The following is a 27687-nucleotide window of genomic DNA, read 5'->3' as shown; positions in this document are numbered from 1 at the left end:
TACGCGTTTGCGGCCGTCACTTCACGCCGAAGGATTAATATACAGGGTGTCCCAGCTAATTTTAGCCAGAGCTTTTTTAAATATGCAAATGCCACATAGCTGGACACAACAAAGGTAATCTTGTTTGGCGTCGCTTGCAGACACTAAACCTATTTTTTTCGTCTACTTAGATAATTAGTCTTAATAAACTGCTCATTTAGTATAATTGGATGGAAAGTGTCAGTGATGAAACTGTAGAGCGACATGAAAAAACTCCCGATACAGCTTTCTGTTGCTCAGTACGTGCTACATCAAAGTGTTACATCGAAGGCCCTAGCTGTAGCGAGCGCTGAAACTAGACTTATAGCCAGTGGCACAGTTCCAACGGATTGCTCTCAGATTGGAGAAGAATCTGCCATAGCACTTGCAATTGCAAGTACTTCAGCCAAAATTATAGTCAACGACTCTAAGGTTGCGGTGATGAACTTTACCAGAGGCAGAATTTCTCCCGAGGCAAACAGAATCCTGCAGACCTGGAAAGATAGCAGGAAAATTGAAATAATCTGGGCACTTGCGCATGCCTACTTCACTGGGAAGGAGGCGGCCCACCAATTAGCTCGAGGACTTACATTCCGAGCTGGCCGGCTAGCCGAAGGCTTCACGGGACGGGACCGCTTAGTGTGTTACAGAGAGATCACACAACACTACAGACTAGGGCAGGTTAAATATCCTCCGGCTGATATATCCTTAAACAAGAGCCAGGCCTCCACTTGGCGTCGCCTGCAAACCAACTCGTTTCCAAGCCCGGTGTCATGCAGCCTCTACTACCCGGGTCAGTACTCCAGCCAGTGTAAGCTATGTAGAGCCAGGTCTAATCTTAATCACATTCTGTGGGAATGCCCACTGGCTCTCTCTGAGGGAAGAATAATGTCTTTAGAACAGTGCGAGACCTTATTACTCAGCTCCGATCCGGAGATTCAACTGAAGACCATCCGACTGGCCGAAACCGCCGCTAGGGTCCAAGGACTCCTGGCCGTCGTCTAGGTGGGAAGGCTAGTAACTTAAAGCCTTTCCTACATCTGTTGGACAAATAAAGTTTTACAATCCAATCCGAGCGTGAAAAAAGCCCGCGAAAACACGCAAAGTGTATCGAGCGGTTTTTTTGTCGGCTGCTTTCACGCTGGCAAAAGCACTTGTATATAACACGTATTGAGCAACAGAAAGCTGCATGAGAAGTTTTTCATGTCGCACTACAATTTTCTCACTTCCACTTTTCATCCAATTATAATATTTGAGCAGTTCATTAAGACTAATTTGCTACGTCGTCGGAATGAAAAAAAAATAGTTTGAGTATCTCCAAGCGACGGCAGACAGCATTATCTTTCTCTGTCCAGCTAGGTGGCATTTGCATGTTTTTGCACTCTGGCAAAAGTTAGCTCCGACACCCTGTATACCACAATAGTGTTTAGTGTGTCCGATATTCCCGTAAACGCAAGCGCAGGCACACTGGGCCTGGGCATTTTACTGTATGAGAAGAGGCACAATCGTGAACGGCCTGCACGGTGCAGCCGCCCGGTGGCACGGAGCTCAACCAAACACAGAACTAATGCAGAATTAACCAAGTGCATTCTAATTTGCTGTAGCGTTTCTGGCAGGAGCAATATAAGGTCTCTGTTTGGCAGCTTACGCTCTGCGCCAACAGGTGGCTGGACCGTGCAGACAGATTAGGTCACTCAGATACGTCTACGCTAAAGCTCCTTCATCACAACGGTAGTAGTGTGGAGTGGCTTCAGCTTTCGGCTCCGCCGATCCGTCAAAACGCCCAGCTCGCCTGTGGTTGCCTCAATACTGGACGAGCACCACGGTGCGCCAAATCCTCGCAACGCACGCTCCTTCGATAGCTCTCGCTTGGAGCGGCTGGCGGAGAGGTTGGAGAGGCTTCGCGCGCTGACTGAAGGACAATCGGAAGTCAACGTCGCATCATGACGCAGAGCCAGTGAATGCGCAGCTTAACACCGATCACTCGGCGAACGAGTCGAGGAGAAACAGCATGGCTATGGATTAAGGTAACTTGTAACCGTGCGTAGCTTCACATATATTGCTGTGCAAATGTTTTATTGCACCTGAGTGTTATGAGTCTATAAAGCCTGTCAGAACAGTTTCAGGGCTGCTTTAACAACCCCGCCCGATTTCAACACCTGTTCAAACGAATTTATTTTCCATTCTCGTACACTACAACATAGAAAGGAACCAAACAATAGGGGAGAACTTGTTCAGTTTACAAAAACTCGAGCCCCTCTAACAAAAACGACCTACACCCGCCGTGGTTGCTTAGTGGCTATTGTGTTGGGCTGCTAAGCGTGAGGTCGCGGGATCAAATCCCGGCCGCGGCGGCCGCTTTTCGATGGGGACAAGATAAGCTCCAAAAGGTGTAACCTTCTTCAAGAGTGCAAGTTTTCATCGTGTGTAGCAGGGTCTCCCAGGTGTCTCTACTACCTATTTAGTGCGTTCCCCCGGGAGAGTATGGACATTCCCATATTATGTGGTCGAGGGTCCCTCTCGTCCCACAAAGATTACATCTTTGTGTGGCGAGAGACACCTGGGAGAGACACCAGTAGAGACACGTGGTACACCCTGCTACATATGATGAAAACTTGCAGTCTTGAAAAAGTTTACACCTTTTGGAGCTTATCTTGTCCCACAACGATAAACCTCTGTGCGAGTTGCATTCCTGTCAAGACTGCTACGTCACGCTGATGACGTGCATAACGTTCATGGCCTGGAAGTACCGGGAACGGAGCATTAAGGAAAGACGCGCAAGGTAAATGACCATTATTGCGGGGAAGTTAAGCCCCAAAGCGTTCAAGCACTGTTAAATGTGTGCGACATTATTGCTTGCTTATTAAGGTGTTCGAAATTATTCAGCAAACAATATACGTAGCATTATAGGTAGAATTCATCGTTACTAGGCAAGGAAATTATCACTATGCTAACTTGTCAAGTGTGATCTCCAATGTTTACTCGCTCAGAGCTTCTCTAGCACCCTCGCAAGTTTGCTTCTGGTCAACGATTTCTTCTTTTACGAGAAAGAACCCTTGAACCACAGCTCCTAGGATAACATTTAAATGTTTACTTAGTATACTTGGGTGCCTCGACTCTTATGGCATCTTCAATGTGGCCGCCTTGATCCTCCAAATCAGCGCCTTGCAGGTCCGGCGTTTTTCTAGCTTAGAAGCACAGGACGAGCACGCAAGCCGAACGTGCCACCCGCTCTTGTAGAAGGATGAAATGGCAGAGGCCAAATCACATGACTACAGCGAACGTCTGATTTCGCCCAGCCGAAGCTCCCGGCGCTACCGGAAAAACCAGTGCACGCGCAGGAAGGGCGAGGGTTCGCTCGTCCTATTTGCGCGTTGTGGTGACGTGTGGCGCGAAACGCTCTCATTTCTGACGACTGCTACCAGGACAAGGCTCGGAGGGGGAGGAGAGCAACCGAAAAGAACCAGGCTCACGCAAAGCGCGCGCTCTTTCTTTGTAAATGTTTGTAAAGACAACGCTGCTCGCAGGTGTGGTCTAAGGCACTGCGAAATGACCATCCGAAGATACCATTAGATACAGCGACGGGAAGGTTCGCTCTGTCATTCAAGACCTCGTGCAAAGGTCGACGCGATTTAATTCATAAAGCTCTTTCGACAAATGTATATTGATTTGTGTTATGCGCGTTAGTCTCCATTTTCGTCAACACAGTCAAAATTTTTCTATTCTAATGTGCCTTTTCTCAACTAATGGCTACTCTTTTTATACCGTTATCAATTCCAGGTTATAACTTCGGGAAACCGATTCTTGAAGGCGAAAGTCTCGTTTCTTGAAAGTTAGCGTCGGAAACACAAGCGCAGGTACGTCAGTGTGACGTCGTTGATTTCGAGGTGTGTTCTCTGAGTGGGCTCGTTTTGGCGACCAGCAAAAGCTCTCAAGACTACCCAACTTCCCTCTTTCGATGTTTTAGAATACAGCGTAGTTCATTTTCACTAATAAAACGAATAGCTACAGGCCGGCGCTGATGCCGTCCAAGCTCACGGCGTCACGGAGGGTTCATGCGGGAACTTCGTCACTACCGGTCTATCGTTCTCACGTCTTTCATAACCTCGCGGGCCTGCACTCACGGTAACCGCGACGCCTCTGTTAACGATTCGTCCGGAAATCCGCGTAAGGTGCGCAAAGAATGACAAAGCGACAAGGGTAGAACCGCCGATACCTTAACGACCGGTGATAGGTGGTATTAAAGAACCCTGGCATGGCCTATCAATGTTGTGCAGTGGTTGAAAGCTATCAAGGCTCCAACGTACCAATCACCGATGCACTAAACAAGCCCAAGGTTTCGACAAACGAGCGGTTCGTTATAGCATCGAGGACGACAAGCCGTTTGTGAAACCGCACACGTAAGGTTTTTTTTTTCTTTTTTTCATCATCTCGGTACAAAACACCAATAAACTCGTACGAAAAGTGCGGAGTAAACACACCGCGCGGTACTGTACAGCTTACGCACCACCCCGTTGACACTCGTAGTCTGTATGTGCACTATGGATGAGACACGTACCACATTGATGCGAAAAGGAGAAAAAAAGAGTCCGTTCTCTGCAAAAGATTTGCTCGTGAAAAACAAAAGTAGAAAGTAGCGGTCACACTCGCAAGGCTCCTTGCACGTTCTATCTCTGCAAAGTCAATTTTCATACGCATACGCGTCACAGGAAGAGTTCAGGTGGCGCGCCGACTGCGCAGGGTTCTTGGCACAAACACCAGGTGGTCCCGTGACTTATACGGCATTCTGCTGTACCAAAAAAAACAACAGCAAAGCGCGGAACACTTTCAAGATAGCATGAAGAGGAATAGCTTGCGCGTACATACGCGTGCCGAAGATTAGAAAGAGGTACATATGCATTCAAACGTACGCATAGTTGAGCATCAAAAACGAATACGATAGTATAGACACGGCGTATCTAGCGAATGACGAAAAACTACAAAAAAGGCTGGGCGAGGTAAGGCGGCAGATGTCCATCCCGAGAAAAACACGTGGTACAACCTCTGTCACACCACACAACGGGTCACACCACACAGTCGGGAACGACATTCGCAATAAATGCGCGGTTTGTCTCATCGTCAACTGATGATCCATACCCCCTGTGAATGGAAAGATCACAGCGATTAGCGCGCCATAATGAGGGGCATTTGGGAAACGTACAGCCGCTTTTCATTCCCCATTGGCTGGCTGACGTGACTCGCGGGATCTTGGCTGCGCTGTCCGTAACCCACACCAAAAACAGACTTGCTGTTCTGCGGCAAATGCGATGAGGACTTAGTTTTACAAGTCATGAAACGAAAAAAAGAAATTGCACTTCGCACGCGACAAGCGTATACATTTACCCCAGCTCATCAAGTTTATGCTAAACGGTTTCATCCAGAACACTTCTTTAAGCCTTCCGTGTGAATGGAATGATCTCGGAAGGATTAGCGCTGGGAAAGTGCAGCCTGTTTCTTACTTTATTTTTTCCGTGATCGGCTTAGCGGGGCGGCTTCGCATGACTGTGTATTTTGATAACCTGGGGGAAACAAGAACTTCAGCCCAGGCCAAACCTATACACGCTCGCTAAATGTGTTAACACTGTCCATATGTCCGAAACATGCTCAGAGCTTGAAGCGCAGTTTTGCGAACACAGTTATAATAGTTATAGAAAAAAACTGTATCGCGGTCTGCCACGCGGTATACAGTGCCGTGGAAGTTTCCCGTGTCAGAATCCTGGGCACTTCTCCAATCGCATGTTGCTGTACGGCGGGCAAGAGAAGACGTTCGCAAAGTCCTCCTTGTGCTTCAGGGGGTCGTTGCACAATGACGTGCCATTCTCTTCGGCGCAGTGCGTGTAACAGTGGACGACGTAGAACAGTTGGTGGCCCGTGAGCGGCACATCCTGCAGCCGGTCCTCGCCGAAGGACGGTACAAGCTTGAGCACCAAGAGCGCGATGTCCAGGGCTAAGCTATCCACCATGTTTTTCTCCACTACAGTGATCCATTGGGGAGTGCGCTCCTCTTGCCGCTAGAATAGCGTGGAAAAGGACAAGCGTTAATTATGGCGCGCGCCCGCATTCAGGGGCGGGGGGGGGGGGGAGGCAACGGGCCTAAAGTTATAGGGTGGGGGTTTGAAAGAACGTGCGACAAAACCCACTGTCTCCGGGCGCCGCCGTCCATCAAGTGCGTGTCTCCCCACGAAAATGGAATCCTGGCTACGTCACTGCGGTCAAAAATTACGATTGGATGGATATTTGAAAAAACAGCAAATTTGTATTGTCATCTTCGATTGGACCGAAGCGGCTTTAAGGTACTGAAGCCCGAGGTTACTGGGCATATTGATTACCTCACGGGGTCAACCACTTAAATCAACAAATGCCCAAGAAATCAACTTGTTTACCACGGAGCTCGAACTTCATCTCGTCTTCCTCGATGCTCTATCGAGCCCTTTATATCCAGACCCTTGGTCGCTCTATGGTTGGAGTATATCATGAGCACTGCCAAGGGTGCGCATTCTGTAACTGTGTAGCGATCGTCCTTAATTTCATACTCAACTCTACCAAGCCCCCACTGCCTCCTCCCTACCAAGGCCCCTTTCGTGTGGTTCGCGGCAAAGAAGAGACAGTGTCGTGCGATCACGTAAACCCAGCCTACCTTGAACAATAACTCTTCATTCCAGTGACCATTCACACCGAAGCCTCCGGCATTCTGAAGGGATGGGGAGGAGCCTTTGTAGCGAGTGTCCGTCACTTCGTAGTGCCCCTGCTCGAACCGAAGCGGCTTTAGGACAGGGGCACCACCACTAGCACTACGCAAACCTGCTTTCTTTGGAGACAGTAGACTCTCCATTCTCCGGTTGTCCAAACGCGTATTCCTTGCCTCCGCTAAACCTAGCTCCCAACAACTGTGCCTAGTAGTTTGGAGGTACTGGTAACCCAGGCGTGTCCTGTGTCTTGTACCCCGTGTGCTGGGATTAAAAAAACTCTAGCCTACATGTTAACATGATGGGCAGAGAAATAAACACAATCACACCAGGATGCGCTGACATGACCTGTACATTCATATTCGGGTGCACGCATCCATTTGCGCTGCACACCATGCCAACAGAAATGCACCGCCTGACCCACCAAGATGTCCTAGAGCCATACCAACCTGCTTATCCTTCACGTCGAAGACGCAGATTTGGAGTTGTTCCAGGGGATCTGTCCCGTGGCCCTGGAATCGAAGCTCCATGTAGGACTCGATCGTTGCCTTGGCCACTTCAACGCCGAAGGTGCCTAGGCGCACCGGCATAGGCGCGGTCATGTGGTACATAGGCGTCATCAAAATGGACGGCTTGAGCGCGTAGTCGATGCGGTCGCGCTTATTATGCGGGTGGTAGAAGTGGCTTTCAAACAACCATGCCATGGCTGTGGCATCGTGCCGATGTCATCGATGTCCGCCCGACGGTTGGCCTTAATCGCGTCACGCAGATTCTTCAAGAAGCTCGCCTCCATTTCCGGGAATTTCGAGAACCTGTTTCGAGGAAGAAAGCGCCGAAATTTCAACAAGAGGTAATTTTAAAACTAGCACACCCAAGTGCCGCCGAGTGCCGAAAACATCGCGCCCTTTAGTGCTTCCGTGCTTTTGTACTGCTGAATATAAAGCAAAATTAGTACGAGAATGTACATATTTTAAGGACTACAAAAGAGTACAAGAGAGTACAACTCCCTGCGGTCGGGCTTTTTGGGTGTTCAAAAATTAAAACTCCCAATTGTCGTTGCAAATAGACTTTTTAATCCCTTATTTTATGGTTACTGCGTGGCGCTCTACGAGGTGCCACGCTTGCTTAATGGCTGAAACGCTTTGCCGCTTAGCTTGGGGCTGAAGGTTCGAAAAAATAAGGGTTCAGCCCGGTTTTTGGTTCACTTGCCGCTGGTTTTTCACACCCCGACTATTCCTCGCGGGGCGCGGTACATATGCAATTATAGGAGCGGTGAGGCTGCGTCCCCTCTGGGCTTAGAGCATACACCACAGCGTACCGCCGCAAAGCTAAAACGCTTTCACTTCCCATTCACTTTACTATAAGGCGCCACACGGTTGCGAACCTTGCCTCGATGTCGTCCACTCGGGCTATCTCCATGTACTTGAAGGCCACGTCGAGTTCGGCCCACGGGTAGGTGGCACGATCGAGCCTCTGGTACACGACGCGACGCACCTCTTTCGCGATGCGCCGCGCGTCTGTGCGCACGGGTTCGGTGTAGACGCGCTCCAGGAACGGCAGGAACAGGGCGGCCCCCATGAGGTAGCTGGCGAAGGCGAAGCAGTCCCTCCGGTGCAGCTCCTCAACGCCCGCCAGAGTGTTGTAGTGGTTGGCGATGAGCTGTCGGTTGGCGAACTGCGCGGTGAACTGGACGGCCATCCAGCCTATGACGAGCTCGACGATGGTCTCTCTCGTCTTGATCAGCTCGATCATCTGCTTGAAGTACTCGTCGTGGTCGGTGACGATCTCGATCTGGGCGCGCGTGCCATGCGCATAAGCGCGAGCTGCGATCTTGCCTCTCGAGAACACCGAGGGAAAAAAAGACAACACATTTATGATGGTTGCGATAAGACTTTCTGTTTCAGTGACTGGTTGAAGAAAAATGTTATGGAATAGGCAAAGACGTGAATTTTTTCTTCTTAAGAGCAAGTTCGGAAAGCCAAAATTAGATTTCATCAGCGAAACACTGGCAGTACGGGAGTAGTTTGATGCGATAAAGCGAGCTGAGCGATTCTGAAGAGACTCTATTGCATCTACAAGGTTGCGTAAGCCTGGATCCCAGTTAGGCGACGCACACAAGTCTAAGTACAATTAGCATTTGATATAGTAATAACTTTAGGTGGCTCGATGCTTCAGCAAAATGCTGACAAAATATTGACAACAGTATCAATGTAAGATTGTGGGTTCTCAATTCTTTCAAAAATTCATGCTTGTCAGTGCTTATTGTAGCTACCCTTTAGCAAACCTCCGCAAGAAAAATCTGATATGTAGAATTTCACCCGAGGCATGACTTGGATATTCGGGAGGTATGGTGTGTGTGGGGGCGGGGGGGGGGGGGGGAGTGAATGATGTACAATGGATGTAGACCACAGAAGCGAACATTTCTGGCAGAAGGCGATTAGGACTACTTTCGGCAAATATAAGCTTGACATCTAATTTTAATTCAATCTCATTGCAGTCTAAAAATGCTTATGCTCACTCTCAGGCCCTACCTGCAGTGATATGACTCACTTATGCAGCAGTAATAAAAAGAAAATGAGGAATTAAAAGACATTCCATGAAGCAGCACACCCTCAAGCCTGGTTCCGGAGTAATTTCAACTCCGGAGTGGTAATTCCACAACACTGTCCTCCTCAAAAAGAGTGGCATCACTTCACTTGTCACTAGCGTTTCATGCTACAAACGATGGCAACACTGCGATCATTCAGACTGAAATCCAAATGATGGCGACGCTGAGATCAGCCAGCATAATATCCCTATGTCATGCTATGGCCTGCAAATATAAAGATCTGGGGCTGCCTCTGTTCACTTTGATTGTTAACTCTTGCTTTTGAACAAGTTTTACAGCTGTGCGAAATGCCGCAAGCCACCAAAGCGTCTCTTCCAAGACAGCCTGTGCTAACGCGGCGGCAACTGGACTGATAGCTAATGATGGATCTGCAAGCCAGTGTGGTAGCATTTCAAACAGCCTGTGCCTCGATGCGATGGCAGCTGAAGATGGGCAAGATCAGCTCACGGAAAACTATGACAGTAACGGGATCCACGCACGACAGCCTGAACGTGTGCCATACTCCGGGCAGCTCTGGAACAAGTAGCTCTGCATGCTTTACAGATTTACGTTCAGCACCTTCATTACCATATGAGGCAAATGCTCCCCTACCCAGGTATTTAGTTGTCAGCTGCAGTGTTTTATTTATTTGTTTGTTTATTTATTTATTTATTTGCTTGTTTGTTTATTTGTTTAATTATTTATTGGTACCTCAAATACCCCATTTGGGGTTTTACATGAGGGGTAGGCATATTTAGATCATATTTTCAATGAACGCCTTGAACGATGAATGACTGGAGTGGCGCACCGCTTCAGCAGGTAGATAATTCCAGTCCTTCGCTGTTGGAACGAAGAAAGAGTTAAGATGAGCCGAGGTGCGAGCTGGAGGGGGATAAACAGCCTTTTAATGGCTATGACGGGATGAAGTGCGATGCGCAGGCTTGATGTCGGTCTGGTGAAGCAGTCAGTGATAGCATTTGTAAAAGAGGCACACTCTTGCTGTTCTGCGGCGCTGCTCAAGCGGTGGAAGGTTCAAAGATTACTTAAGTTTAGTAACGCTAGTGGGGTAAGAGTAGTCAGGATGAATGAACCTTACTGCACGATTCCGTATGGATTCTAGTGCTGTTGCCAGGTTAGTTTGGTGTGGGTCCCACACTGAGCATGCTTATTCCAGTTTGGGTAGAGCGTTTGTTAAATATGCTAGTAGTTTAACAGAGGGCGGAACAACACGTAGATTACGGCGCACGTAGAATAGTACACCATTGGCATCATTGCTAATGCTGCAAATGTGCGAGGACCAACCGAGGTTATTGGAGAATTTAATACCTAAGTACTTATAAGAAGTCACGGCACATATTTCAGAACCGACGATAATGTAATTAGCTTAAATAAATGATTGGCGACGATGGAAAGTAAGTAGCGACATTTTTTTGACGTTGAGGGACATTAGCCAATTATTACACCAAGTTTCAATGACGTTAAGGTCGGACTGGAGAGCGCGAGAATCAGCGTCATTAGTAATAGGACGATAGATTACACAATCATCAGCAAGTGACGAGGATGACGAGCCTTCACAACAGAAGACTGCTGCTGCAACATGACGCAAGTTTCAGTCAAATGGCATCGATAATGGAAAGAAGTGTTTCTTATCCCTCCCCATGTATCCGCTGAGTCATCTAGCCACACATCGGCTCACCTCCCTTCTCGGAGCATGCTCCCTTTACTACAGCTGACAGAGACCCATTCTGAACCCACTGGTGTCAGAATTGTCACCAGAAGTAGCTGGGTCCTGTGATAACCCCAGAACTACCAATCCGGTCTTGTTCAATTTCTCTGGAAATGACACCAATGAAAAGCTAGAATCGACATGCAATATCACTGCAGAGCTTCAAAAAGTACAGTGAACTAAGAGGGAAGTAAAAGAGGCTGGGAATGCTGCGCAACCAGGCAAAGGCCTCTATTCGAAGCCTCAAGCAACAAGTCTAGGCGCCAAAAACTTGACTCCATGTCCAAGATGAAATTCATAAATGAAGACCAAAAGCAACTAATGACAAGAGAAATAGCAAAGAATGCATTTGGTCCGATAAAACAATCGGAACATCGCTGCAAATCAAGCATGCATGTGGTGCAGCTGGTTATGAACTTCTGCGATCATTATCGTATCCCCCTGCCCTCAAACAGAACCCTGATCCGGAGGTTGCAAAACATCCACTTTCTTCCAGGTATCCTCCATGCTCAAATGCAAATTGGGGGCAATGGAGGATATTGAAAGTGATTGTGTCCTATTCATGAATGAAATGGAAATCGCTCAAGGGTACGAGCATGACCGCTTACTGGACTACCTTTTTGGGAGCACGACCCTGCCTGAAACACCAGACAATGTAGCAAACCATGCCTTAGGTGTTCATGGTGGGCGGTCTAAACAAGCGCTTAAACAAATGATTGCATACCACTTTACGGGCAGATCTGTTGATGGACGCTTGCTGAAAGACGTTTCCAGCCTCATAGAAATGCTTCACAGCATATCGCTAAGAGTTCTTGTCGTAACAAGTGTTATGGGGTCAGCAAACCGAGATGTGTGGTGGTTGCTAGGGCTTTCTCGCCATCGAAACTCTGAAACAGTTAGTAGTGTCCCTCACCCTCACATTTAAGGCTGAGCATCTTATGGCGGACCCCCAGCACATGCTATAAAAAATCTTCGGGCTCAGCTTCTGCGGGTAAGCTGTTTCTACTTTAGCAATTAGACAGTGAACCAGCAGGGTCTTTTTGGCAACAACGTCGACTTCGAACATGTAGAGGAAGTACTCGATCACGACTCCGATAACTACCTTAAGATAGCACACGGCTTGTCTGCTGTCTACGTGAGCACTAGACATTTTACGAAAATGAAGGTCAGCATTGCTGTACACCTTTTTCGTGAAGCCCCTGCTGGAATTCGGTACCTAACCCAGAAAGGAAAGCTTCCAGTCGAAGCCTAAACAACGGCTTGGTTTTTAAGCTATTTTGGGGATGGCATAGTTTAATGCAATCACGTCAGCCTGTGCTTGCTCTGAGCAAGATAGTTGTCACCTGGTATAAAGAGGCGATAGCAACACTTCACCTTGCCTAGCATACGCTGCGACATGTGGAGATGTGAACAGCGCATTGGAAGCTGTCTCAGGCAGGCCTTCTGATTTCAGCCTCTGTTGTAGTTAGCCTCGCAGAAGAACTTCTATGCCACCGTGGGTACATGTATGTCCTGACCAGTCGAATAATTCAAGACTGCCTGGAAAACATCTCAATCTTGCGGATGAAAAAACCGACCCCAAATGCATACGATGTGAAATCCGCTTTGAAGCTGGTTTGTGAAGGGTAGTTTCTACACACACCGAACTCAACAAGCTACGACATTGATGGCAGCATGCACCTCGCCGACCTTCTTAGTCCAACTCTACAAAAGCAGCTTGTGATGTTTAGGGATGAGGAGCGCCTTGTTATTGAGGAAGTGTCAACTGAATACGACATCCTCGCCTACTTTGCAGGATTTCTTCTCAGGGCTGTAACGAAGACAACAGGGAATTGTGAGCCATGCAGTACAGTATTAGTTAGAGAAAATGAAAGCTACAGTGCACTCGTCAACTTAAATGAGCACGCAAAGGGAGTGCGCAACCTAATCAGGCCCAGCAATGAAGTGATGGCTGTCCTGGTTCACTTTTAGGAACATCTCAAGGCATTTGTCTCAGCTGATACGGTCTTGGACATGAAGGCTCCGTTCAGGACCATATCATGGTTTCTGGCTGAAAATGTGGAGATTAATCTTGAAGGAGTGTGTCCTTCTCACAAAGAAAAGGTTTGAAAGTTGCTTTTGGAGAAGTATGTTAGCTCACGCTTGTGAATCCATCTTCGCCAACAAACGGCTCGATGTGTTGAGGCACATTCGAGCAAGACGTGTGCTGGAGTAAACGTTTCATATGTTAAGCAAAGTGATCAAGAAAAAACCTCCTTGTAGCCTGCTGTTTTCAATTCTGAACATAGTGACATAGTGCGGACACAGACTGTAGATTATCTGCTGGATGCAGCTTATTGATTTTTTTCTACTTTCTATGGCACTGGTTATTAAAATAAAACTTCGTAAAGTAGGCACTTGGGAGGGAAAGCTGTGCTGCATATGCATGTTTTGCCTGATATTTGAAGCCGTCAGCCAAATAGTAGACCAAACAGCTCACTTCGTAAGTAGAGTCCTCCTGTTAGACGACTGTAATGTGCAACACACTGTACACCTATCTGCTGTACTTATTGTACGTAGGACACCATTACATTCATTGTATATACGCGTTTCTACATCTTTTCATGCTGCTTGCTAATACAATTTTAACTGCCCTTTCTAATTTGCTTTATTCGGCAAATCTTGTGTTAATAGTGCAGTTGGTAAGAAAGGCTTTCCTGCTGCAAGGATTACAGACCGCACTGATAAAGTGCGAAGCTGCACCTTTATTGTTAAGTACTGTCTGTTTCAAATATTTTCTTGTATTCCTACTTGTTTTCAGTAATTGTGTTTATCCGCTCTATATATTCACATTTCCTTTGATTTCATTCACGTTATGCATTCTTTTGTTGGACAGTAAGTGCCCAGTTTGTGTGTGCGTGTGCGTGTGTGTGTGTGTGTGTGTGTGTGTGCGTGCGTGCGTGCGTGCACGTGTGTGTGTGTGTGTGTTTGTGTGTGTGTGTGTGTGTGTGTGTGTGTGTGTTTGTGTGTGTGTGTGTGTGTGTGTGTGTGTGTGTGTGTGTGTGTGTGTGTGTGTGTGTGTGTGTGTGTGTGTGTGTGTGTGTGTGTGTGTGTGTGTGTCCCTTCCGGCAACAATTGTAGATGGGGATGTGCACAAATAAAGTGGAGTACCTTCAAATGACAAATGCCTTACCAATTATTCCTCCGTACGTGAACCATTCGTGAAGAATTCTTGCTGGATTAAAAAAAGCTCGCCTGACGATGCATGCTTGGGTTCTTCAATACACGAAGAACATTTGCATTATCGCAGTCAAGGGCTGAAAAACATGGTGTTCACTCCATTACAGGCATGAGTGGAAGAACACGCACCTGTACTTGCTTTGGTTTCTGCATTGCAAGTTATCTAGTCAGGTGCAGTTATTAGCAAGGTCTAAACAAACGGGCGGTGGTGCACACATGCAGGCAGATTTACCACACATTACATTGTGTTCGGTTTTTTTTTTCGCTGGAGTTGTAACCAAGCAAGCCTGACTGTGAAGAAAAACAAAACCTGCGCTTCTGAAACTGCACACGGTAATGTGTTTGTAAATAGCATTCATTGGCATCATGACATCGAGATATCAAGTCACACGAGGCGGTTCTTCTTCGCCGAGCCCAGATCGGACAGCTTCTGTCACCAGCAAGGCTACACCTCATCAACCCGCACTCATACCCGAGCCCTAAGTGCCCGGCATGCCCGGCCAGAGGTACGGCCAAACATCTTCTGTGGAGCTGCTCTGACTTTGACACGGTCCGAGAAAGGACACTACGCTCCCTGGGCGGGAACCGACCTGGCACCCTGCAGGAATGGCTCGACCCGCCATCGCACATTGGGCTCAAGGACGCAGTCCAGCTTTGGAGTGCTTTTTTTAGACTTTTTCAGGGACAAGGAAGGGCCTGGCCGCCTCTTTGCAGAGCCGACCTCGGGACCACTCCACCTCGAGGAAGAAGAGAGCACCGGTCCCCCTCCCCCTCCCCCATAGAGCACCCCTTTTCTGCCGCAAGGCTTGGCCTATCAAACGCAGAAATAAAGACGTATTAAAATAAAGTTTTCTTTCAATGAATTTGTTTGCTGTAGAATGAGAGCTGTGCAGCGTTGCATTATGCACAAGCAAGTTTGACTAAAGGTCATCCACTCTTGTTACCTCGTGCACTTTTCCAAAGTTCTATCCAGTTATCGGTATTCAGGTTCTCTTACTATGTCATAATTGACATCACATGTAACAGATTTCTGCCTAAATAAACCAGTAAGGACGGCAACACTGTTAAGTTCACCTTGGAGCACATTTTGTCTGCTTGTGTAGCCGGCCAAGAAACTGCTACAGGAATTCAATGTGCTGTTACATACCCATCTTGCACAGACCTTTGAGCAGCCCAGTGTGCGCAGGATCAGGATTGCTTGGCTAATTTGTAATGGCGTTTTGTTCTGTTCGACAGACATTTTAAATCCGCGTCTTTTGCAGCGTGAATATGCTGCTTTCTCATTCGTTTTTAATTAGCCTTCCTATTGTGATTTATTTGTTTATTGGTGCATGGCGTTGGTTGGTGGGGATTTATATCGTAAACCAGCCTCTCTGCAGGAATCATAGATCTGAAATTATGACAATGTGCACGATTCAAGGGCTGTATATTCCAATGATCAATGCTTTTTGAATGCATTCTCGGTTATGGGAACCATTTGCCCGCTATTACTTTAATCTTGCAGCATAAAAAAACTGTCGGACGTGATGGGATGTAATTGAGGCCGAAGAAACTGCAGTTCCCACTTTTACGGGCGTGCGACAAATTCACATCGGCACTTGCTTCAGTTACTGAGTAATTACAGTTAAGCACGAACGTTGGCAACGTTCAAACAAATGGGGTTGGTGCATGCGTGGGAGGATCTAACACATGTCCTGCGTCCTGTACGTGTCCTTTTGATTAGTGACACGAGCTTCGAGTGACACTCTTGTTTCTTGAGCAGCACTTACAGCTCACCTCCTGAGATGACCGAAGGCGAAGTTCAGAAAAAAATAGTAGAGCACACAATTCACGAGTTCCATTACAGATATCGGAGCATAAGTTTATATAGTTACAAGTTGAGTTGCTGAAGTGTCTGGAATAATTAGAATTAGTTGAGACGAAATTTTAAATAAATAAAAAAATAGAAAAGAAATAGTACAGTGCGAAATTCATGGATTTCATTATAGATGTGATATAAGACCATAAGGTAACTTAAAAGTTGAGTTACTGAAGTGTCTGGAGTAATTATAATTAGCTTAGACGAAATTCAAAATAAATCAGAAAAAAAAGAGTACAGTACAAAATGCATGGATTTCTTCATAGATATATCAGAGAATAAGTTTATATAGTTACAAGTTGAGTTACTGAAGTGTCTGGAATAATTATAATTAATTAGCTGAGACAAATTTCTAAATAAATCAGAAAAAATGAAAAGAAATAGTACAGTACAAAAATACAGTACTATATCAGAGTATAATTTTAGTTACAAGTTTAGTTACTGATCTGTTCCAAATAATTAGAAATCACTGATTACCGCACACCAATGGACATAACACCAACGCCAAGGTGCTAGTCTTACTAGTCAAAGTCAAAGATTAGGGTCGCCTACCTTTTTATGCGAAGCATACTAGCCGCACAACCACGCTCTTCCTTGCTGCGCCGCGCACGGCCGCATAGCTACCATTGAGAGTATGAGCCATTGCTCATTGCTGCGCGTCTCATATGTGGGTCTATTCTCTTTTAAGTTTGCTATGTTTTTTATTAAGTTGCTTCTATTATGCGAAGCATACTAGCCGCACAACCACGCTCTTCCTTGCTACGCCGCGCGCGGCCGCGTAGCTACCATATGACGTCATAACAGCTGCAAAAGCGGAGGCTCAACCCGTGCGCTTGATTGCGGCCGCGTAGCTACATAGCCGGGTCTCAGCTCGTGCGCTCGCCTGCATGAGTTGTTTCTTCGTCTAGCTGAACCAAATATAGCCAAGCAACAGCAATTCACCAGGCTAAACAGTGGTTCAACAACTAAAATAAAGGCTAGTATGCTTCGCATCCTGGGCTTAACCTTAACTAAGCCACAGCCATTTTTGTCCGCTTTTACAACCTTAAGTAACCCATTAGCCCTGTAACATGTACTTATAAGATTTCACGCACTTTACAGCACGGATATCTTTTTTTCTTCTTTCCTGTACTCAATTACATACAACTATGGAGTCGAAACAAAACATAGGCTTCGGAAACTGCATATTGTCATGTCCGCTTAAACGGACAGCATGAGCTACCTATCGTGAAACTGAGCAATCCGGTCGAAATAGCGGTGAAATTTTTCTTTCAAGGTCGGTTTTGCTTGCTTATCGCACTAGGCAAAGGCAAAGGCGACGTAAGGGTCATACACGTCTTAGCGTGAATGCTAGAGTGCATGGTTTGCGCTCCTCAAGACTCTCTGCTGCCGGCGATTAGGTGCTAAGCGCATGCAAAACTGAAGGGGGCGAGATCACGCGACAAACTCTCTGAGGCTGAACATTAGTTTGCATTGTGCGTGTGGGACTGTCACTGTCCACAGCAGCGACAACATAAAAGCTAAACAGACTCTGCCGGTCCCATTGAATACCCATGTGGCTGCCGAGCAGACTCGCTGCAGCGAACTAATGAGCTGCGGCCTGATTTCGCCGAAAATGCAGCCTTCCTACCTTTCATCGTCGCCGTTTTGAAGTTTAATTGGAGCCACGCGCTGAAAATCGGACTCCGCTAACAGCGGTACCAGCTCAGAACGTTTCCAAGTGGGCAAATTAGTGGGAGTTCTGCGTGGCAAAAGAATGCAAAAGAGGTTTAAGCGCTCGTGAACCTTCGCAGAGAATCGAAATGGCTGTACGCCAAATTTAGCGGCCGCTTTTACCTCACGGCGGTTCTTCAGCCAGATTTGGCTGTGGCCTGCGACAGTTTCGTCAGAGATGTCATCACCCTGAAAACGCGGTACATGAAGGCTCCCTAGTGGTAGCATGATTTAGAAATTAGCTGAACCCATTGTACTTCTGAAGTGTCGCGTTAACACCAAGGTAAACTTGCGCATGACGTTAAAGGTATTCTGAGATCGCATTCGCAAGCAAAATCTCGTATTTACTGTAGGCAGTAAAAAAGCGGAGAAACCTGCATTCCTCCGGGCACTCCGACTATGGCTTCGAACATTGGCAGCAACCCTGAAGGGAGTGAAGAGCAAGCAGCAGGTTGTGGGTTTACCCGCTCGTTTCCGGTCAAACCGTAGAAACCTTCGATGTCGCTGGTCCATCGTTCCCATGTTCCCGAGGTATCCGAGTGGTTCCTCTCGAACACATATCTCCTGGGCGGGGTGTGGTACGCTTCTAGAACCGGCAGCATGATGTCGTGCTCGTAATTCAGCATCTCTTTGAACGTGACGCCATGCAGGACCCCGCCACCGTAGTGGGTGTACAGCGCCTTGAAGTACGTCCGATGGGCTACCGACCCCGCGCCAAGCGTCACCGCGTGGTACTGGAACCGATCAAGGCCTCTGGTAGGACGTACGAGGACCTGTAAATTGATAAAGGACCTGAAGGGGGAGCTAAAAAGTAAAATGGTCTGTTAGAACGGTAAAGCATTGTTGCGGTGGAAATCACGCGGACGCTCGATGCACAATCCCACCGTTGGCACCATGCAGGTAGTGTCCAAATCTATGATGATGATGATTTATTGGCAGGCCCCTAGAAACCGGGCAGCTACAAATAGTCACCTAGCCTGCTTGATTTAATCAGGTATGCAGTACACGTCTTTCGTTGTAGTATTTCCGTATACATCTCCGGATATTTTTTTCCTCAGAACTTGTCCATCTGCCTTGCACCGTTACATATGCTTGTAACGGATATGGTAGTATCAATTTGCTCCATGCTTTTCTTCCGTCATTACTGAAAAAGTTCCTTGCTTATCTCGAGTGCTGGCGTGTTGATGGTACCGTACACTTTTAACCCAATGGCGCTTTTAGAAGATGTACATTACTTCCGGTTCTCCCCTGGTGAATCCCTTCGCATTCCATTAGGAAGTGCTGAGTGGCCTCCGAATTTTCGCTGCAGCATACACATGCCTAAGCTTGTTGTCATATTTGCTCCGGTATATCTTTGTCCTTAACCAGCTCGGACCTCATATAGCAAAGCACTGTCTTTAGCGCTATTGTACACATTATCCCTTCTAATTCCTACCTCCAGTGTGCCGAAGAAGCCCGACAGCTTGCCCGCCTGCGCATCAGGAACCAGCAGGGGATCGACTGCCGACACTACAAGCTTCGACGATGCTACGTCGAGTACCAATCCGGCGACCGTGCCTGGGTCTGAACTCAGGTACGTCGACGAAGACTTAACGAGAAACTGTTACGCCGTTATTGCGGACCCTACAACAGCATGTGACGCGTTGGCGCACTGGACTATGAGGTAGTGCCAGACGGCATTTCGCAATCACAGCGGCGCCGGCCCTGAAGTCATCCACGTGGTTCGTCTTAAGCCTTTCTACGCCCGCTGACGAACTTAGGCACTTAGTTTCTTTGTTATTGCTTTTTTCTTTACTGCGCATGGTTTTGTTTACGCTTCCATGTTGGTAGCATCGGGATGATGCTTTTTAAGGGGAGGGTATCGATACGTGCACTTGTTTATTGGCTTACCGCATTTGACCGTCTAACAAATGTTATCGCTCAGCGCAGGACGCGCCTGTCGGTATCGGAAGTTTCTGGAATGTTATCGATGGTTCTATCCGCTGTGTGTTGTCACCGAACCTTGTGTGATCTGATTGCATGTATGCATCGAGAAAAAAATTTCAACAAGAGCGGACACTCCCATAAAGCCCAGCGGCCGAATGAACTGTGGCGCACCAAGCGGATGGTATTAACACCTTCCAGTTTCGATTTCGGGCGCGCGCGTTTTGAAGACCAGTTGGTACACGCTACGCCGGCTCCACCGATCGGCATTTATTTTTTTCGCTTCTACTGCTGAACCACGCGCGACCTTGGCACGGAATCGTTTTATTATTTAGTAAAACTGATTGCGAACGATCTTTACAAGGCTCCACCGAATCTGTGTCACGTGCTATTTCATAAATAAAACGCATGACGTCTTCTGAATTGATGAAATGTTTATTTTGCCCTATATAAATGCTCGTTCCGGGCTTCATGTGCATTCATACAAGGTTGTGGCACCAGGTAAGCAGCAGTCGTTGCCGTACGAAGCTCCACCGGATGCCATCAGCTGAAAAAATTGAATTACAAGCATGTATCATTTTGGTATATTGACCTAACAGGAATATTGGGTGTAGAGTCAAAACGTGCGTAAGTTGCGAATGAGCGGCATTAAAGATAAATTCAATTTTACATGCATTTTGTAGCAAATAGACTCCTCCCAAACAATGCAATAAAATCTTAAGAAAACATCTGATTTTCAAGCATCCCTCCCTTCCCAGGTTATATTTCCTGCCCTTTAAGAGCACGAATACACGGTTGACTGTGCGTTTCCAAAACAACTTGGCCTCAGTCGACGCGATGGTACGCCAAGTAACACAGAAGTGCATACAACACAGGCTCTCATCCAGATCATGTTACATGCTCGTTCAATGTCTTCTAGTCGCACTCAAGACACATTCGTTGGTGCAAAGCCTGTTTTCAGTCCCTCAGAAGACAAAGGTCAAGTTCTTGAGCTCCTTGGCGTTATGCTTTACGCGTGCTGCCGGCGCAAGCAACACACTCCTGTGTTATCACTCTCGGCAATCGCTATCACTCCTTTGACAAGCGCGAGTGCCGAAATAAGGCATATGTTGTTGCAGGGCCATAAAAAGCGTCACAATTTTTGCCCACTAAAATTCAGTACACGCAACACTAACACCACGGACGGCTTGCTTTTTTGCTAACAGCTTGACAACCCCAGGCGCGGTGAGCCTGCCTCAAATGTATCCCAAAAAGTGAATAAGAGTAATTTTTGGGGTTAGAGAATATACCTCACGAACTTCTCCCTGTAAGATTTCGTACACGCAAAACTAACTGCGGCACACAGCCGAGCTGCTTTTCGCTAACTGCGCCACTACGCAGAGCGCGGCCACAGTGCTTGAAAAGTACTCAAAAAATTAGCGAAATTATTAAAATTTAGTCTGGAGCCAGAGAATGCGCCAAAACTTGTCCCGCTAAGATTCGGTACACGCGAAACTGGGTCACACGGCCGAGGCGCCTTTCGCCACAAAGCCAGGTGATGCGAGCGCGCCCAAAAACTACCGAAATAACTTATAATAATGCTTAGGCTCATAGAAAGCGTCGCAAACATCTCCCAGTACGAGTAGTTAACTCTAAATAACTAGGCCTGGACGGCGGAGCTGTTTTTGGATAATTGCGTCAATATATCGGTTCAGCTTTGAGCAGCAAGCCAAATGTGCTTTAAGTGCACGTCGCAGACGGTCAAACAAAGTTCCTCACCGTTCATTAGTGCAGCGGTGCCGTGTCGAAATGCAGACGGAACGCAAGAGAACGCCGGGAGCCCAAAAAACGGGCCACATCAAAACCAGACGCGTCGCCGAGCACGCGAGCTTGACATGCACAGCCCGCCTCACTCGCTCCGGTGGCATGTCTGGTGCATGACGTATGCACGCGCGTCTGGCGTGTCGCTAGCTTGTCCCTAGGCAACGCATGCAAAATTAGTCGCAAAGTATAAGTTCCTTTACACCCAAAAGCTTTTTAGTTTTAGTGGGACAGAGTAAAAAGTGATAGGTTGTCTGTAAGTTCATTTCACATTCTTTTTTTCCCGATGCTCGCGTCAAATATCGGATGGAGCTGAAACTAGGCGTCACGTGTTTCCATTTGCCAGTTTTTGTTGAGTGCCCCTCCTCTCTTGTTGAATTTCTTTCTCTATCACGTATGCGCGACAAGAACTATGTAACCCGCCGTGGTTGCTCAGTGGCTATGGTGTTGGGCTGCTGAGCACGAGGTCGCGGGATCGAATCCCGGCCACGGCGGCCGCATTTCGATGGCGGCGAAATGCGAAAACGCCCGTGTACTTAGATTTAGGTGCACGTTAAAGAACCCCAGGTGGTCAAAATTTCCGGAGTCCCCCACTACGGCGTGCCTCATAATCAGAAAGTGGTTTTGGCACGTAAAACCCCATATATTAAAAAAAAGAACTATGTAGCGCTTTTTGGAAGACACGCGGGCACCAGCGATTACTCTGAAACCTTCGATGACTCACACATAAAAGCCGACGCGCCAGACCGGCCGATCAGATTTTCGACGATCGCCGACTGTGTTCCCTGCTGTCGCCATTATTTGAGTGTCGCCTCTTTTCGATGGTACAAGCTCGCGCAGTAAAAGGCTACTTTTGTCATTCACAGCTTTCTTGCTTTCACCGTTACTACTGCTTGACATTAGCGATACAAGGTATTGCCATTGTCGAAACGAGTTTTGTTATGAGGCGTGTAAGGCATCGGTATTCCGCTTTCGCGTTCCGTAACTCGGCTGCAAGGAAACAAGAGCTCAAGTATTTTGTCCATGGGTGGCAACAGCAGACGTATTTCTCTTCACGACGGCAACACATAGCTTCTACTTAAAAAGCGAGAATATCATCAAGAATATCATCATCATCACCGAGAATATCATATCGAGAATATCATCATCGAGAATATCATCATCAGGAGGGTTCTTTTCTATAGCGAAAATAAATGCCTAGAAAATTTGCGCGGTGTGCGCTTCCAGTATTTCCAGTGTGCGCTTCAGCTCGCTTCCTGTCTCAGACATCTGGGACAAGAAGCCGCACTGATATATTAGCACTGTCAGCAGCATCATCTGATACCTCGGAGATAGAACGTCAACCTATTCGCTGCTTATACTTATCCTACGATTATGTCGATGGCGCCAGGTCTGACAGTTGGACACTAAGTATAAAATTATATTTATATATGACAAGTTTTTCGTGAGCCTGAAATATGCCAAGTAGGATGCTCTTGCGTGCGAGCGGGGCGTCATGAAGTTACAACTTCTAAAACGTAGCTATTAGTTTAGCATGACGCATCACTATACAAATTCGCAATGTTTGAAACACACGACGTCTATTCGGTGCTCCTCTTTGTTGGAAGATGGGACCAGCTATAGCGTCTCCGCCACTGGTATCGTTATTCTGAACAGGCGGCCGCGTGCTTTTACCTCAAACATGGTTTCGCTGACGTAGTTGGGACTCAACTCTAGCAAGCAGGGCCACCCCCACTTGTCGTTGAGTTCGATAATGCTGCGAAACACGTCCACCGACTCGATGTCACGTGTCTCGGGGTGCTGCGGCCAGTGCAGCTTGGCGTCGCGCAGGTATCCGCGGATGAGAGGCACGTAGTCCGTGTCCTGCGTCACGATGTCTTCGCATGACTTGAAGAGCCACGCCGCCTTCTGCGCCGCTGTCTGGCCCTCAGCCGGGACGTCGTCTTGTCTGCAGAAGCGAGGAGCGTGAGCGCGCGGTTAGCATTGGCCTAAGGGGCTTGGTTATCACTGTACACTAACTCTGGTTGTGCTTCTATTCGGGCAAGCATTGCAGATATTCAATGTCGACAGCTAAGACAGCTTCAAGCAGTGGAAAGCATGAGGAAGTCCTTGGGAAACATCTCTCGGACACTGCGCTATCTCGTGTTGACACAAATAAAATCTAGAAAATGCACAGATCGCTACACTTACCAATTAGCGTGTGCGAATTTATGGCAAGCAACGTCGCCAACATTGGGCGCGTGAGAAAGCTTGACTACGTTTTGCCGTGAGCAGACGAACTTTCCGTAGAGTTTCTATATAGTTTCAGTTGCCATCATCTTTGGACATTGTGGTAGCCTACATAATTTTTTACTACGGCGCTATTTTGCCGTCATTGTTAGAGCTGGAACCACGTTTAAAATAGTGACTGCCCGCTTAGCAGCCTCACATAAGCACCAGTATACCTTCGCGTCACTCCTGAGCAGGGGAACAGTGTCGCGCATATTTTTTTTCGGCGTCGCCATGATGTTCTGTACAAACCCCAAGGGCGTTAACAGTGCCACCACGCGCCGTATGCGCTACGTGCGCATACGGCGCGAGGCGAGGAGAGGCGACGATTGCGGCTAAATGTCGCGCGCCAAGGGAGGAAAGTGCAAAGGAAGCGCGCTGTCTTCCGTCGCACGCTAGGTTGCGGGGGGGGGGGGGGGTAGGGGGGTGACGTACTACGTATTTCAAAACCGCGCGTGCCACATCTTGAAAGCGATCTGCATGGCAGGCAGACCCTAGGCGCTTCGACGACTTATACCTTTGCGCATACCGCATTCTCACAGCTGTCAGGATTGGGGGCTCAATCCCATCGTCCGTGGTCCTTTGCCAAGATTGGAGTACGGCATGAATTCGAAGGTAGCTGGCCCATGCCGTCGTCCAACTTATTTACGCTGAGATCGTTGATGAAGTGAAGAACTGTTTCTCATCGAGAACGAGGAAAAGGGTTTATTTACAGAAACTAAATCAGTCTAACATGACTGCTTGAGAAAAAGAGTATTAGTCCAACAGGACTGCATGAGAGAAGTGACTCAGTCTAACATGACTGCTCAAGAGAAGTGTCCTCAGCATTCGCACAACCACAGTTTTTATACACTCGATCCGCCGGTCATACGACGCGGCGACTGTTCGTTTACTCATCACCAACTCGCCGCTGCACTGCAGATCAGTTTACGTACACAAAGGCAACCGCGCTCTGTACACAGAGGCAACCGCGCGGGGTGCCGTTCCGGGAACTATCGGAGCCGATCGAGGGTCGCTCGTTGTTCTGCGCCACTCCGAAGCGTGAGAAGCACAAAAATACGTAGTTCCCGCGGCAGCTTGTCCATGCGCGTCAAATCAGCTCCGCGTTGGGGAACTCCGGAATCATTGTTCACGCACCCCGAACTAGTCCCGTCACAATGTCGATGGGGCGGGTGGAAGGCGGCGGATTCCAGCGCAAAGGCCGCTTCTTTGAACGCCTCCCAGCTGCAGCGACGGAGAGGGAGAGGTGCGCGTCGTGTCGCCCTGTCGTAACTGTGTGGCAATCTTGTTTCGCAGCTCGCCATTCTTGACAGCGCCTCCATGGCCCGGAAAGTCTCGACTGTCTAGCGCTGACAACCGCTAGGCAGGAAGAGAACGGCTGCTGGTCAGGGGGGGGATTGATGTCTTGGCTCGCAGCGACCACTTGTGCATTGATGTCACCGCCCCAAAACATCCAACAAGGACAGGCAACTGCAAAATGAACCCCACAACACGGCTCTGCGCCGAGATGACGTGCATTGGCTCTCACTTTAGACTCGCTAGGCTTCAAAAAAAAAAAAACAACAACAACATAAGTGCAGAAACAAAAAAAATGCTACATTTCACTATGCCAATTTCTGAAGCAAATTCCTGCTGACAAATTCAGCAATTAATGGAGGGAATTCTGCTGAATGAGAGGGGATTTTCTTCGCCTAAAGAAAATCTAACACTAGTAACCCCAAAATTTAAGCGGGACCCTCAAACGCAGAATTCAAATTAGCCTGCTCAAACCATCCGCATTGCTATGCAACTTTCCCTTCTTATATCTAACGGAGAAGTTGTACTCTTGGAGAGTGACGCTCCATCGGAGCAAGCGGCCGTTTTTGTGTGACATTTGATTGAGCCACGTCAGAGGACAGTGGTCGGTCTCGAAGATGAACTTCGCTCCGTACAAGTAACACGACAACTTCTGGGCGGCCCAAACCAAACAAGCGCATTCCTTCTCTGAAGCGCCGTAGGCTTCCTCTCTTACATTTAGTTTACGGCTGGCGTAGAGGATAGGATGCTCCTCGTTATCGTCGCCGACCTGACTAAGTACCACGCCCATACCTCTGTCGCTTGCGTCGCATTGAACTATGAATTCCTTTGTGTAGTCTGGCGCGCGAAGCACAGGGCGAGAAACCAATAGCGTTTTCAAACTTTGAAAAGCGTTCTCTTTGTCCTTATCCCAGTGTACGTTACTCGGTGCTCCCTTTCGGAGGGCGTCTGTTAATGGACTTGCCAATTGCGAGTAATTCGGAATGTACCGTTGATAGTACCCCACAAGTCCCAAAAATGAACGAAGGTCCGTTTTCGGGCGCGGCTGAGATAATTCTCCAATCGTAGCTATTTTCAGCTCAGCCGGCCGTCTCATGTCCTGACCGACAACATGGCCCAGATAAGTAACCTGCGAACAACCAAACCTACACTTTTCCGCTTTCATCGTTAAGTCGACTTTAAACGTACGAAGCCTCGCATTCTTGTCGTAATAGAATTTGGCGTTCCTTTGAGCTATTTCCATGTTCTTTCCGACTAGTTCTCGGGTTGCGCTTAGCCGTTCCAGTAAATTTAGCACGTATTCAACCACTGTTGGACTCTCCCCTCTTTCCTCCCACATCTCTCTTAACATTCTCAGTGGAGACCGGAGTGTCCTCCCATACACTAGTTCTGCTGGCGAGAACCCTGTCGCCTCATGTGGAACCGTTCGCAAAGCAAACAAAGTTGCCGGCAGACAGTTCTCCCAGTCCTCCTTGTGCTCGTAACAGCGCACGCAAAACTCGCTTAAGCACCGAATGCCACCTCTCTACACTGTTTGACTGAGGGTGATAGACAGAACTGTGTATTAACTTTACCCCGCACTTTTGCAAGAATGTGGAAGTCAGTGCGCTCGTGAATACTGACCCTTGGTCTGCCTGAATTTCGGCTGGAAACCCAATTCGTGCAAACACTGTCAAAAGCGCGTCTACTACTTCGGTGGAGCTGAGCTCTTTCAAAGGGATTGCTTCTGGAAACTTGGTAGCCGGACACAGCATGGTAAACAAGTACCTGTAGCCTGATTTTGTTTTTGGAAGAGGCCCTACCGTGTATATTACAAGTCGTCTGAAAGGCTCTGTTATTAAGGGCACTACCTTCAGTGGAGCTTTCCAAGTCTCTCCTGGTTTACCAGAACGCTGGCAGGCGTCGCATGATCTTACAAAGTTTTCTACATCTTTGAAACAGCCAGGCCAGTAGTATTCCATAAGCAATCTTTCCTTTGATTTGTTTATGCCTAGGTGGCCGGACCACCCATTTCCATGACAAAGACTCAAAAGGTCCTCCCTATACTTAGTAGGTATGACTAACTCATCTAAAATCCTACCCTTTCGATCTCTGCAATGCCGATACAACAATCCTCCTCTCTCATGTATCGTTACGTTGCGCCTAGCAATGCCTTCTTTAGCTGTGTCACGTAATTTAGCTAAGCTCTCATCATTCTTTTGCTCAGCTGCCAGTGACTCTCTATCCACGCGTAAGAGTTGATCAAAGTTCTTTGAGGCCGGTGATAATAACGACCCTGTCTCGCTTGTGAGCGCGTCTGCTTGCTCTTCCTGCAGGCTAGAACTCTGACACTCTAGTGCTACGCTCTCATTGAGCTGGTCAACTGGCAGGCTCTCCTCAACTGTTCTTTTGTCCCTCGGGCCTAGCTCGGATTCGGGTATTGAAGCTATCCCCTTTTCTGCTTCAGCTGGAGGAGCTTGAGCATTTTCAGCCGAAAGCGCCGCGATCTTACGAGCTTGGCCTCTGGTCAATGCCTGTACTATGCCCTCTCCCAGTTTGAGCCCTCTGTCACGCA

At 47.8% G+C, this 27687-nt stretch overlaps 2 protein-coding genes across 4 annotated transcripts in view; both read right to left on the bottom strand.

The window, feature by feature from the left end:
* LOC139049542 (neprilysin-1-like) overlaps window positions 1-27687 on the bottom strand; it is a 120681-nt gene that overhangs the window by 58358 nt on the left and 34636 nt on the right. The gene's annotated exons all lie outside the window — the stretch shown is intronic.
* Window positions 4418-27687, bottom strand: part of LOC139049789 (membrane metallo-endopeptidase-like 1) — a 43166-nt gene continuing 19896 nt past the window's right edge. Inside the window, exons 2-6 of the mRNA XM_070525590.1 lie at window positions 23244-23517; window positions 18221-18619; window positions 8128-8534; window positions 7193-7555; window positions 4418-6068 (exon numbers count right to left, since the gene is read on the bottom strand). Coding sequence (XP_070381691.1) covers window positions 7363-7555; window positions 8128-8534; window positions 18221-18619; window positions 23244-23517 — 1273 coding nt within the window. The 3' untranslated portion in view covers window positions 4418-6068; window positions 7193-7362. The remainder of the gene's footprint in view (window positions 6069-7192; window positions 7556-8127; window positions 8535-18220; window positions 18620-23243; window positions 23518-27687) is intronic.

This window comes from Dermacentor albipictus, chromosome 9 (assembly GCF_038994185.2).
Source record: "Dermacentor albipictus isolate Rhodes 1998 colony chromosome 9, USDA_Dalb.pri_finalv2, whole genome shotgun sequence".
NCBI classification, from domain to species: Eukaryota; Metazoa; Arthropoda; class Arachnida; order Ixodida; family Ixodidae; genus Dermacentor; species Dermacentor albipictus.
Note: the sequence above shows the minus strand (reverse complement) of the source record. Positions and strands in the feature narration are given on the sequence as shown.